Source organism: Anarrhichthys ocellatus, unplaced genomic scaffold (assembly GCF_004355925.1).
Source record: "Anarrhichthys ocellatus isolate YVR2014 unplaced genomic scaffold, GSC_Weel_1.0 scaffold62, whole genome shotgun sequence".
In the NCBI taxonomy this organism is placed as follows: domain Eukaryota; kingdom Metazoa; phylum Chordata; class Actinopteri; order Perciformes; family Anarhichadidae; genus Anarrhichthys; species Anarrhichthys ocellatus.
In genome coordinates, this window is record NW_022280092.1 from 1,115,844 (window position 1) to 1,128,330 (window position 12,487).

Here is a 12,487-nt window from a genome sequence, read left to right on the forward strand (position 1 = left end):
GAACCCGACAGTAACTGTATAACCTACAGTTTCAAAGTGTTTATAGCTGTACATGGAAACCCTGGAGGGAAAGCATATCTTGATCCACAACTGTTTGCATTATGCTTCTTTACAGAAACTGATCAGGACACACACGCGCACAGCCACAGAGAGGACGTATGGCCTGCAAATGATAAGATGAGATGCTCACAAAATGCAACTGGACGAGGGGTCCGTATTGAGGGAAGTGACGTGTGAACAGGTTAATTAAGTTTGACACAAAGAAAGAAAGAAAAAAAAAAAAAAAGGCAGACCACTCTGTTCATGACACTGATGAAAGCAGCAGCATGTGTTTTTGTTCTAGTGTTTTTGTGAAGTCCCTGCACTTTACTGAAGAAATGCCGCCACGTTCGCCAGAACTCAAAATTTCAACTGATTAACGAAATTCATTGCACATCTGTTTACAAACAGCTCACCAACCTTTCTTCATTCTTGACATTTAAAAATAAAAATCTCCTACTTATTTTTTTTTTTACACAATCTCACTAAACGTGTGATTTTGAACATTGTAGTGACAGGAAGCCGTCTTTTACAGCATCACAGGCACTCTGACAGAGACCCAGTGACTTAGTAGTCAAAAAAACCCATCCCTAGCAACTTCCGGCACATTTCAGAGCATAAAATGAAGCTTTACAAAATTAATAACTTGTCTTTAGTTTTTCCTCACAACTGTATTTCACGTCTCTGAAAGGATTAATATGTCAATCCTCGTCTAATACCAAACATTCTCACTGGGGTGTCTCAAAAATATGAAACTACTTACTGTAAATGTTCCTTTCAAACATAAAGAAAGGAACACTCAGTGTGTCACCTCTGCAGATGAGTTATTTTTTTTTAGTTCAGGTAAATTTAAACCCTTCTTATTCAAATGCTGTACAGAAGGATACCACACACAGCTTCTCTCCAATTAGGAGATTGTGACATAAAAACACCCGACGAGAGGTTACGAAAAAAAACAAATTCATTCTTCCAAAAAAGAGGCAACCACTGAAATAATCGCACAACATGAAAGAGCAAAATTAACAAAGTTAGAGGAAAAAGCTTGGATCTTCAGTTCCAGGTCTGCTGAAATCAAAGAGCTTATTCGTATTCGGCTGTAGTGACGAGTTTTGCCAGCCCAGTGTGATGAATTCAGAGCATAAAAAAAGTATTTCTTTTTTTGGTGAAAGTCCTGGAAAATGAGTGCACTTGGACACGCAACGAAAAGAAGCAGCCAAACACCTGGAATGCGCATGATAAGTCTTTAAAGCAAACATTTAGAAACTCGTTTTTTTCTCCTCCAAGTGGAATTGCACTGAATTTAAATCACACGTTGATGTAGCTGGAGAGGTGATGAGGCTCGAGACGGGCGCTGGACCGCGTCCTGTCTTATCTGCTGAAAGTCGTGGTTCTCGTGGGCGTCTGTGTAGGAAAAGAGCAGTTCTGCCTGAGAGAAGCGTTCCGCGGGTTTGTGGGGCAAACCGCGTGATTTGTCCTTGTTCAGCCGTTCTCCATTCTTAAAAAGTGCGAGTTTAGCTTCATTTTTCCAATAGTGTGATGATAATGTATCACACTAGTCCTTTTCTCCATCTTCACTGCTTCCTGGGGTGAACAAAAGAGGATGAAGAGAGTTTAAACACGAGCTCAACTGTTTCATAAATATTACTCTAACATGACTATTTCATGTAATTGTACAGACCAATGAGCTCGGTACATGAAAGATATGCTCACAGTAGTAAGAGAAGAGAACTAGAATAGTGTTATATATACACAGTGGGTATGGAAAGTATTCAGACCCCTTTAAATTTTTCACTCTTTGTTTCATTGCAGCCATTTGCTAAAATCAAAAAAGTTAATTTTATTTCTCATTAATGTACACTCAGCACCCTATCTTGACAGAAAAAAACAGAAATGTAGAAACTTTTGCAAATTTATTAAAAAAGAAAAACTGAAATATCACATGGTCATAAGTATTCAGACCCTTTGCTGTGACACTCATATTTAACTCACATGCTGTCCATTTCTTCTGATCCTCCTTGAGATGGTTCTACTCCTTCATTGGAGTCCAGCTGTGTTTAATTAAACTGCTTGGACTTGATTAGGAAAGGCACACACCTGTCTATATAAGACCTTACAGCTCACAGTGCATGTCAGAGCAAATGAGAATCATGAGGTCGAAGGAACTGCCCAAGGAGCTCAGAGACAGAATTGTGGCAAGGCACAGATCTGGCCAAGGTTACAAAAGAATTTCTGCAGCACTCAAGGTTCCTACGAGCACAGTGGCCTCCATAATCCTTAAATGGAAGAAGTTTGGGACGACCAGAACTCTTCCTAGGCCTGGCCGTCCAGCCAAACTGAGCAATCGTGGAAGAAGAGCCTTGGTGAGAGAGGTAAAGAAGAACCCAAAGATCACTGTGGCTGAGCTCCAGAGATGCAGTAGGGAGATGGGAGAAAGTTCCACAAAGTCAACTATCACTGCAGCCCTCCACCAGTCGGGGCTTTATGGCAGAGTGGCCCGACGGAAGCCTCTCCTCAGTGCAAGACATATGAAAGCCCGCATAGCCCGCACAGACTATGAGAAATAAGATGCTCTGGTCTGATGAGACCAAGATTGAACTTTTTGGCGTTAATTCTAAGCGGTATGTGTGGAGAAAACCAGGCACTGCTCATCACCTGCCCAATACAATCCCAACAGTGAAACATGGTGGTGGTGGCAGCATCATGCTATGGGGGTGTTTTTCAGCTGCAGGGACAGGACGACTGGTTACAATTGAAGGAAAGATGAATGTGGCCAAGTACAGAGATATCCTGGAAGAAAACCTCTTCCAGAGTGCTCTGGACCTCAGACTGAGCCGACGGTTCACCTTCCAACAAGACAATGACCCTAAGCACACAGCTAAAATAACAAAGGAGTGGCTTCGGAACAACTCTGTGACCATTCTTGACTGGCCCAGCCAGAGCCCCGACCTAAACCCAATTGAGCATCTCTGGAGAGACCTGAAAATGGCTGTCCACCAACATTCACCATCCAACCTGACGGAACTGGAGAGGATCTGCAAGGAAGAATGGCAGAGGATCCCCAAATCCAGGTGTGAAAAACTTGTTGCATCATTCCCAAGAAGACTCATGGCTGTACTAGCTCAAAAGGGTGCTTCTACTCAATACAGAGCAAAGGGTCTGAATACTTATGACCATGTGATATTTCAGTTTTTCTTTATTAATAAATTTGCAAAAATTTCTACATTTCTGTTTTTTTCTGTCAAGATGGGGTGCTGAGTGTACATTAATGAGAAATAAAATGAACTTTTTTGATTTTAGCAAATGGCTGCAATGAAACAGAGTGAAAAATTTAAAGGGGTCTGAATACTTTCCATACCCACTGTATGAATATTAAATTAAATAATATCTTAGTACATTTGCACCAATAACATGAGATCAACTACTTTTAAAGGAATAGTTTGACATTTTGGGAAATACACTTATTTGCATTTTAGCGTAGCATTGAGACCGGAACAAGCTCAACCAGCACGTCTACCAGTTAACTAATAAACACAAAGAAGAGTAAAAATAACATGTTGTAGATTTACAGCGAGTTATGGGACAAGGAGAAGTATTATCCCAGTGTGTTGTTGGAGACTTCAGCTTATGCTAAGCTAACCTTCTGCTAGTCATATCTTTTAACATACAGAGATGTGAGTGGTGTCGATCTTCTTATCTAACTCCTGGCATGAAAGTAACTATTCCTTGCAGCCCGTGTAAAGACCCACACAGGTTTGGTGTGACTGCATGCTTAACTTGCCTCCTTGTTCGATGTCTGAGTCGGTGAGATGCGTGAGGGAAAAGCTAGCGATGCTGGCCGGGGAGATGGAGAAACGGGAGTAGTTTGAGGAGCCGGACCAGCTGGGCTCCAGCACGCGCCCCCCTGCTGCAGGCGGCGAAGACGAAAAGCGAGATGCTGCCGATGAGGACATCGTCTTTGATACGGCGTCTTTATCCGTCTTGGGCAGGAAGCCGGGCGAGAAATCATCATCCCACTCAAAACCACCACCTGCAGGGATATCACGAACGAGTCAGGGCATGTCATGGCAAAGACAATCTGCAGGCGCTGCACACATTTAGAGTTTTTGTCATTACCTTCTTCATCAGTGGAGCTTTCGGAGTTGGTGAAGCGGTTCAGGTAGCTGGCAGTGGACACCGGGCTGCTGAACTCTGGAGCCTGATTGCGTGAGCCTGAGGAGTGGTCACCCAGTTCCTTGGTGGGGGTCTCCTACATCAGAAGGAGTTGGATGTTAATTAGAATTAGTCTTATTTGTTACACCTATAACAGCTCTGGGCAATGAACAACAACATTGACGATACAGTACCTGGTCAAACAGGTAGACGGTGACATCGTCGAAGAACGACACGGCTCTTCTGGAGTGATCTGCATCGCAACTCTCAGGAAACGGGGACGACGAGGCCTGGACGTTGAGCGATGTGGGTTTCAACAAGCTCTTCAGGTTCTTTGCACGACTGTCGTCCGAGACGATGAGTGGCACCGGATGCACCGTGTCATCCTCGCTCTCTGAACTGGAGCTGTGCAGCTGGTACCCGCGGACGTCGTCGTCCGAGTCGTCGCTGTTCTCGTCCTCCTCGTCCGCATCCATGCCGTCCTCCTGTCCGTCCCGCCTCCCCAGGAAACGCCCTTCCATGTCCGGCTCTCTTATTTTTATGTCAGTCGCGTAGGTCCTGGTTAGCTTAGCATGACCCGAGCTCTCCGGCACTGGCTTTGAAGGGGCAACAAAAGGAAGTTGTGGAAGGAGTTGAGTTGAGGTTTCTAGATCTTCTGGTTGATCAGGAGATGTGACATCCACATCCACATCTTCATCTTCACTGTTGGGAGACTCTGCCGCCTCCGTCTCGCATTTCACTGCAATATCTGAATCTGCCTCCGGTAATGTTCCCCCAACATGAGGCGCTTCCTTGTCGGTCTGTGCCTCGGCAGCTACAGAAGATTCTTGCTGAGAAAATAAAGAATGGACATCCCTCTCCACGTTGACCTCCAGTGCTGGACCTCCAGCAGCCGCGCTGATCGCCTCAGTAGAGTTCCTCAGCCACGTGACTTCACCAGAACCTGCAGCAACCGTTTCTTCAGACTTCTTCTCGGGTTCTGATTCGTTGTCTGAGAAATAGGCGGAGTCTCTGTAGTTACTGCCCATGAACGGCTCCTCGGCAGAAGCTACGTGATCTGGTTGCTGGTCCTCGCCGGGATCCTCACTGCGAGTATCCAGCACACCCTCTACTTCAGAGATGATGATTTCTGGTGGAACCAGATTAGTGGCAGCTGTGAGCTCCTCCATCTCCTCCTCTTCTTCTTCTTCTTTGGCAACACTCAAGCCGTTTTTGACAGGGGAGTGGTCTTTAACATTCGGCTGAGAGTTCCACTCGGGAGACTCCAGGTTCTCCGTCTCATACCCGCTGTCGGATATTTTGTACGGAGGCTGGAGTTTGTGTTGGGCTAATTGAGCATTCAGCTCGTCTCCTTGTTCACCTAGCCTGTGGATGTCAAGAGAGTCTAAAGAGTCCGGTGTCTCGGCTGAATTGTCTATAGTTGGTAGAGTGGTGGACATGCTGTCTTCCAGTAAACTGTCCTGGCTGATCTGGTCCAAAGACGGCCCGGAGACCAACAGAGAAGATCTGACGATAGGGCGCCCATCAGAGTCCATAAAGGACTCTTCGTGGTCAGATAGAGTGGATTCCAGTTCTGCATCTGCATCCTCGATTAGCTCACTCAACAGATCGTTACTTGTGAGGTCTTCGCTGTGTCCGTTGTCTGAGGGCAATGCTTGGACTTGCAGGTTTTCAGGCATTGTACTTCCTATGGGCTGAACATTATTCTTTGAGGTTCCAAGGTCTTCTTCAAGGCTGGGAATTTTGGCATCTGTGCACAACGAGTCTATAGTGGCACTTTCAGAGATTGCAGGGGTGTGGCCATCCGTTTGACCGACGATGACCTCAAACCTCTCCGAGGTAGAATCAAAACCAGAGTCTGCACCTCTGTGAGAGGATTGCAGCAGACCGAGGTCTTCTGTGGAAGAACTATTTCTAGCTGGCAGCTGGTTGCTTGTGTTATCGTCTGTGACCACTGTAATGAAAGGCACCAGTGTTTTATTTTCTATCAGAGACGGAGATAACTCCCCCAAGCTGTAACTCGGAGAGTCTAAAAGTTCCTGTCTCGAGGATGTGCTACATGTTGCAGGTTTTAAATAATTGTCCGCTGAGAATAAGCTGCCTAAATTCTCCATGTTGTCCCAAGAACTCATTTTGAACCGTTCCTCTGGTTCGTGGGCTCGACCGGGGAGAAGAAAATTATCCTGTAGACTCGAGAAACTTGGTCCGTCTTTCATCAGGCTGTGTTCTTTGAGAAACATAAAGTTGTCGGCTAGTTTTTCAGCGTTCAGAAGCCTCTTCTCATCTGTGTTCTGCCCCTCCGCTTCCACAGAATCCGCCAGAGGAGGGGCTTCTGAACAATCCCCTAAAAAAGAATCCCCATTGCTTATATCTAAATCCACCTCCTGGACGGCTGAAGGTGCACCTTCAAGGAAAGGGTTCCCGTTGCGCTCTGGTAGCTCCATAAAACTCCGTCTCCAGGAAGGAGAGTCCTCTTGCTTGGACCCCCCGTCAGTGAAAATGGTGGTGTGGTACGGACTGTCATTTTCAAGAGACGACCAGACATGGCTGTCTGGTAAATAGGAATCCTTGGAGTCAATACTTTGGTGGAAAAAATCAGCATCCGTACTAGACTCATCCAGACGGACATCTTGGAGAACAACAAAGTCTTGCCGGCCTGAACTGAAGTCCATGTCTTGTCCTCTATTCCCATCTTCCCCAACAGTGCTCTCCCCTTGTTCTTCTAGTTGTATGAAATATTCATTTTCATTCGACGGCTTTTGTGCATCAAACACTGGTACAATTCCAGGAATTCCTGAAGGAGTGTGACCACTTCTTGTGCCTGCTGCTCTGGCAACCGGATCAGGGAAATGGGCCTGGATGTCTTCACTGGAAACAGGAAAGAACATGCTGTGATAGTTCAATGTGGTGTCCATGCCCGAACGCCCATGGTTGCCATCATAGTGGTCGTGCTTGGCTGCCTCCCAAACGTACTCAAAGCTGAGACCTTTGCTCGTTTCTGTAACCGTAAGAACTTCGTCGATCTCTTGCCGCAGGGCATCGTCGGCGAACTGTTCCAAGATCGGGTAAGACGAGTGGCTGACAGTGGTCTGCCGCGCGGAAGGGTTCGGCTTGAGAGCATCCCAGCGTTGGTCAAAGTCTTCTTCTATGTCCTTCTGGCCTTGCATGCGCAGGTAGATAAGCAAACGGTGGACTTCCTCTGCTGTGGCCCGCTTGTCTGGAGACAGCCAGCAGAACTGCAGGACCTCATGCCTGCAGTAACAAGGAGATCAGACAAGATACATTTTAAAAGGCCAAATAACGTTGAATCCTGCTTTAAGGTAAACCACGGTCACTATATATTTGTATGCAATTTGTGCCAATAGACCTATTCCAAAAACTCACCATCTGTCGGAATAAGGGAGATCCAGCTGTGGCTTAAAGAGTTTGACTTGTTGATCCTTGATCACATGAGTGAGAACCTCCCGGTCAGACAGATGTGGGTACGGCTGGGTAGCGTTCTCAAAGAGCTCCCACAATGTGACTCCCAAGGCCCTATGGGACAAGTGAGGACAAAATGACTGTTGGAACTTACAAAAGTTATCTTGTGCACCTCGAATTCAGCAAAATACCTCAAACCACAAAACTCCATGAGGTGAGCTGTTATGAACACCCTAACTCACAGCACAGCACTTTAAATATAAATAAATGAAATGATTCATAAGCAGCTATGATAGTAAGAGCTAAATTTAAACAAAGGCGACTTGAGAAACATTTTGAATCTCAACAATTCTTTATTGGGGGGGGGGGGGGGGGGGAAATCTGGATCTTGTGGCTAAAACTACCTCACGTAGCTCTGCATGTTTTGACTGAAAAGCATTTGGGCAATGAGTCATGAAGTGCGGGAGTGGCTGAAAAGTGTGTGCAGTGTGGAGAGATGCTTAGTCGGTGTCGTGTCTTCTGGAAATGATCCAGATTGTTACAAGCCCTTGTATTTGCAGGAAGGGCTCGTCTTTCACAGCAATCAGCCAGAGGTGTACTGCAGAGCAGTTTAATGTCTTATTCCAAATATACTAAATGTCATGTATACTTAAGAGTTATCAAAAAACAAGGCCTCGAGTGTCAGTGAAGAGCTGCGGTGTGGTGCCTACCACACATTGCTGGGCTTGGTCTGCTCCATAGTAATCACACCTCCATGGCGCTCGCCCACCAGCTCAGGAGCCAACCAGCGAAGAGGTGCAAACACATCATCCTCTGTGATGACGTAATCCTCCTATACATAGTATAACATTGTAAAACAAAAATCAAATCAGTCACACACGTTTTGCTTCTTTTACAAAGTGGACCGATCTAGATTACACTGTAAATAATTGTGCAAACACTAGAGCTCATTAAGTAGCACTCTGAAACAGGAGCCATTTGACTGTTTATTCACTCTCCCTCTGCCTCTCTTCTTTCTTTACAGAAATAGACTCGCAGGGTGACCTTATCTTCAAGTATTAAATTCAGACAGCCAAACTGACGGATCAGCAGTATTTAAGGAATGCAGCAGACAGAAATGCCTCGGGACATAACGACATGTCCGGTTACAAGACAAGACAACCATCTTCAGTGAGACATGAGACTGATCAAAGACCTGCAATAAAAAATAAGATTTATTTTCTGTGAGGTCATCTGGAGCTGGCTGCACAACAAATAAACAGACTTCACACATCGGCAACTTGAGTTCATCAGCTGCACAAAGTGGAGAAGTTTCTGATCCACTGTAAGAAGGACTATGTTGTTGATTCGGGTAAATTACAGCTTTTTTGGGGCAAAAAACAAATGGCTTTAAACTACTGAACTCTCATTAACATGTGCCACGTGGAAGAATTTAATTAAGGACATTTAGCCGGCCACATTTTCTGATGAACACGGCTATTACAACAGCACCTATGCTAACTTTTTAAGATCAAAATTCATCCAAGTATAGAGATATTCCAATTAATTGGACTCTTATGTGTATTGGACCACTTTTATTATCAGGGGATTGATAAGTGTTCTCACAATTCACCCATCAGGAAAAAGAAGATGATAAATAAGGTAAAACAAACAGAAATGTTTTCACTGCTGGATCCATCATGGATGCCCAGTCTCCCCCCCACACATTAAGTAAGCCAGCGTGAGCTTCTCTCTAACTACACAAACACTCCAGATGCTTCTACTGTGTATCATCGGGCTGCTGGTGCTTGGCAGGAGGCATTGTGGGATGTGTTGATCTGCTGCAAGCAAAGACACCTAACACAAGTTTACATTTGGTATTTGGATCATTCCTCTCCATGTGTCAGAGTATCTATAAAGCCTCCAATGTGTGCAAATGTGTCTGAAATCTGATTTTCAGGAGCTCCTCCTTGATGTTTTCACTCAGTTTTTGTGACCACAAAAGAAAAACAGACAAGCTTTCTGCCAGCAATTTGAGTTTTAAAGGTTAAGTTATTGAAAAGCTCTGTCAGACTGGCTAACTCCGCCCACATCCTCCTACTACTCCCAACCCCTGCCTACCGAAGATCCGGAGTAACCGCCACTGGACGATATGAACAGACAATTGCCCAACCCTATCGGATCATGTAAAGCATCTTGTGTCACCAGCCCTCGCTGTTGTAAAATATGCATTTCCATACAGCAATTAACAAAATCTTTATCCTGAAAATACCTGAAATTGAGGTTTTTGCTTACTTTGTATCTGTAGGGTCCAATGCCATAGTCTCCCACTTTGACCGTCAGATCTCCCGTCAGGTAGCAGTTCCTCAGAGCCAAATCGCTGCGAGAGCAGAGAGAACGACAACATCAGATTCTTACAGAAATCCACAATCACAGATTATGAAGCGCGCAGGCAGCAGTGTGAAAAGAACACAAAATCGAGCGTATCAACGAGGAACCCACCGTCTCCTCTTAACCTTAAAAGGCTAAGATTACCGCACAAGTATCAGGGCAAAAGAGTCTGGCAAGGATCACAGGAGACTTTGGCAACTACATGAAATTCTTCTCCTGTCATTGCCTCTGCTCTTCACCTTGCAACAAGGCTCATACAGGAGGCTATTCCTGACTCATGCATACAGCAGCAAGATACAGTTTCTAGAGGGAAACACAGAAACGTTTTGTGAAGCTGCCAGGAGAGAGAGAGTGTGTCAGTCAGTCAGTCAGTCAGTCAGTCACACACACACACACACACACACACACACACACACACACACACGGCAGTTCATTCGCACTTTCAGAGGCAGGCTTTGGTTTCCTCTTCAGTCCCGCCGGCATTCCCTGTGCACAAGTTCCGAGTCCCTTTGACTCGCTTAACGGCAAACACTGCTGACACCAGTGTTCTTGCGTGTGAGTGTGTGGCCCAGCAACTGTCAGACCAACTAAAACCTCTGTAAGATAAATGGAGATTTATTTTAAACTCTCCGGTCCTCCTCTATTGGTTTCGGGCCCGACATACACTAAGGAAACGGGTCCAACTTCTTCGCCCTTCAAGGCCGATACGCGAGCCTTGAAAAGAAAAGCAAACATTGGCAGTACTTTGTACTGAAAATATATGTTGAGCAATTACTAAACCGTGCCTTAAAAAGGAAAACCTTCCACACTTTCTGAATGAGAATACATCAAGACATTTTGCTCTTTTGTAGCACCATTCTCACCCATGCATGATGCTGAAGTTTCAGCTCTGGATATCGGCCCACACAGCACTGACGGTTCTGTGTCTATGGAGCAGCACCATCAATCACCTCTCACTCAGTTCTGCCAGTGTGCAGCTGCACTAATAATTCAGCTAGTGTAACCTTTTAATTTATAAAATTTGTGTTGCTAAACTTTGTTGCAGATTACATTTGTCCACATGGGGGGGAGCTAGTAGAACTCCCCGTTGAGTTGTAACAAGGATTAAAACACAACGCCCAATACGAGGCTATCCTTTTACATGCAAAGAGCAGAATCATCATATCCCTCTGGCTGCGGACAGCTGACACTGTGGCAATGCATGGGAGCTGTGTTATTGGAACCCTCCGGGCTTATTCGGAGCATACAAAATAGAGCTGATGAGCGGAGCGTCGTATGTAACCCCGAGCCACACGGACCCCCCCTCTGTGCCCAGCTGGCTACGCACAGCCAGCCAGCACTCGCTGGGGGTGAAAACGTCGTAACAATCTTATTTTATGAGGTTTGTGTCTCGTGACATTAAGTATCCAGTTGAGTTCCTATATATTGATAGTGTACCATGAATATTGTATTAGTGTTGATCTTGATTCAAACATTATGCAACATGTGTTGACAAGTAATGTTAAAATGCTGAAATTTCAGCACACATTTTGCACAAATTTAAATACTTGTAAAGCTAAATGACAGATTATATCTCACAAAACAAAAGCAGTCCAAATGATAAAGACAAAGGTCAGAAAATATTAAACATTATCACATATGCTTTCTTATTAAAAATACATACAAGTAAGAGGGTAAAGAACTACAAACACTGTGCTCAGCTTAGTAAGTCTTGAACCTGGGAGCTGGTATAAGTGTTACCTGTGCAGGAAGTTGTGTTTGTGAAGGTGAGTGACACCAGCGGCGATCTCACAGGCCATCCTCTGCAGCTGCAGCAACTCAGCATTTCTGAACATCCAGTCCTGCTGAGACAGGTAGCCCCGCAAATCCCCCTGCAAGCAAGCACACACACACACACACACACACACACACACACACACACACACACACACACACACACACAGCTGTATTAGCTTACCAAAATCTAACAAACATTCAGTAAATCCAGAGGAATCGTATTTGTATTATTGCAACAGGAGGAATTGGACAAGCAGGTGTTGGTTAAATGCATTGCTCAGGGACTGCCACACGGGGGCAGTAGACTCTCCCGTTTCTGTCTCCTCAGCACTTCTCACTGCGGATGTGGGAGAGGACCAAATAAGGGTAGCGCTATTTAATGGACCTCTATCCTGGGGTCACAGAGACTTATAAATAAAAAGAGTTCAGCTCGGGTCAGAGAAATAAACGGTGCTTGTGTCCGTTTGGGTGTCGGAGCCCCCCGTGAGTGGAGGAGAGCAAACAACGCTCACCGGTGTGTGAGTGATCATAGTGCCGTCAGAATATAATAAAGGGGATCAGGAACGAGGAGTTCCCCTCGGTCCGATGTAAGGGTTGAGAAGCTACAGTACTCCACTATAATGTGTATAAAGACAAAGAGCAGACCGAATACACTTTCCCCCGAGGAACCAGCTACTGAGAACAAGCTGCACACACACACACACACACACACACACACACACACACACACACA

The 12,487-nt window shown here is 45.3% G+C and overlaps 1 protein-coding gene across 3 annotated transcripts in view; it reads right to left on the bottom strand.

Moving 5' to 3' along the window:
* Positions 1 to 1,471: 1,471 nt before the first annotated feature.
* Positions 1,472 to 12,487, bottom strand: part of lmtk2 (lemur tyrosine kinase 2) — a 21,698-nt gene continuing 10,682 nt past the window's right edge. For all 3 annotated transcript variants that reach the window (XM_031872125.1, XM_031872127.1, XM_031872126.1), the window contains 8 exons: positions 11,719 to 11,849; positions 9,883 to 9,967; positions 8,319 to 8,440; positions 7,573 to 7,722; positions 4,383 to 7,440; positions 4,153 to 4,285; positions 3,818 to 4,066; positions 1,472 to 1,620 (listed from right to left, as the gene is read on the bottom strand). In XM_031872125.1, coding sequence (XP_031727985.1) covers positions 1,592 to 1,620; positions 3,818 to 4,066; positions 4,153 to 4,285; positions 4,383 to 7,440; positions 7,573 to 7,722; positions 8,319 to 8,440; positions 9,883 to 9,967; positions 11,719 to 11,849 — 3,957 coding nt within the window. In that variant the 3' untranslated portion in view covers positions 1,472 to 1,591. The remainder of the gene's footprint in view (positions 1,621 to 3,817; positions 4,067 to 4,152; positions 4,286 to 4,382; positions 7,441 to 7,572; positions 7,723 to 8,318; positions 8,441 to 9,882; positions 9,968 to 11,718; positions 11,850 to 12,487) is intronic.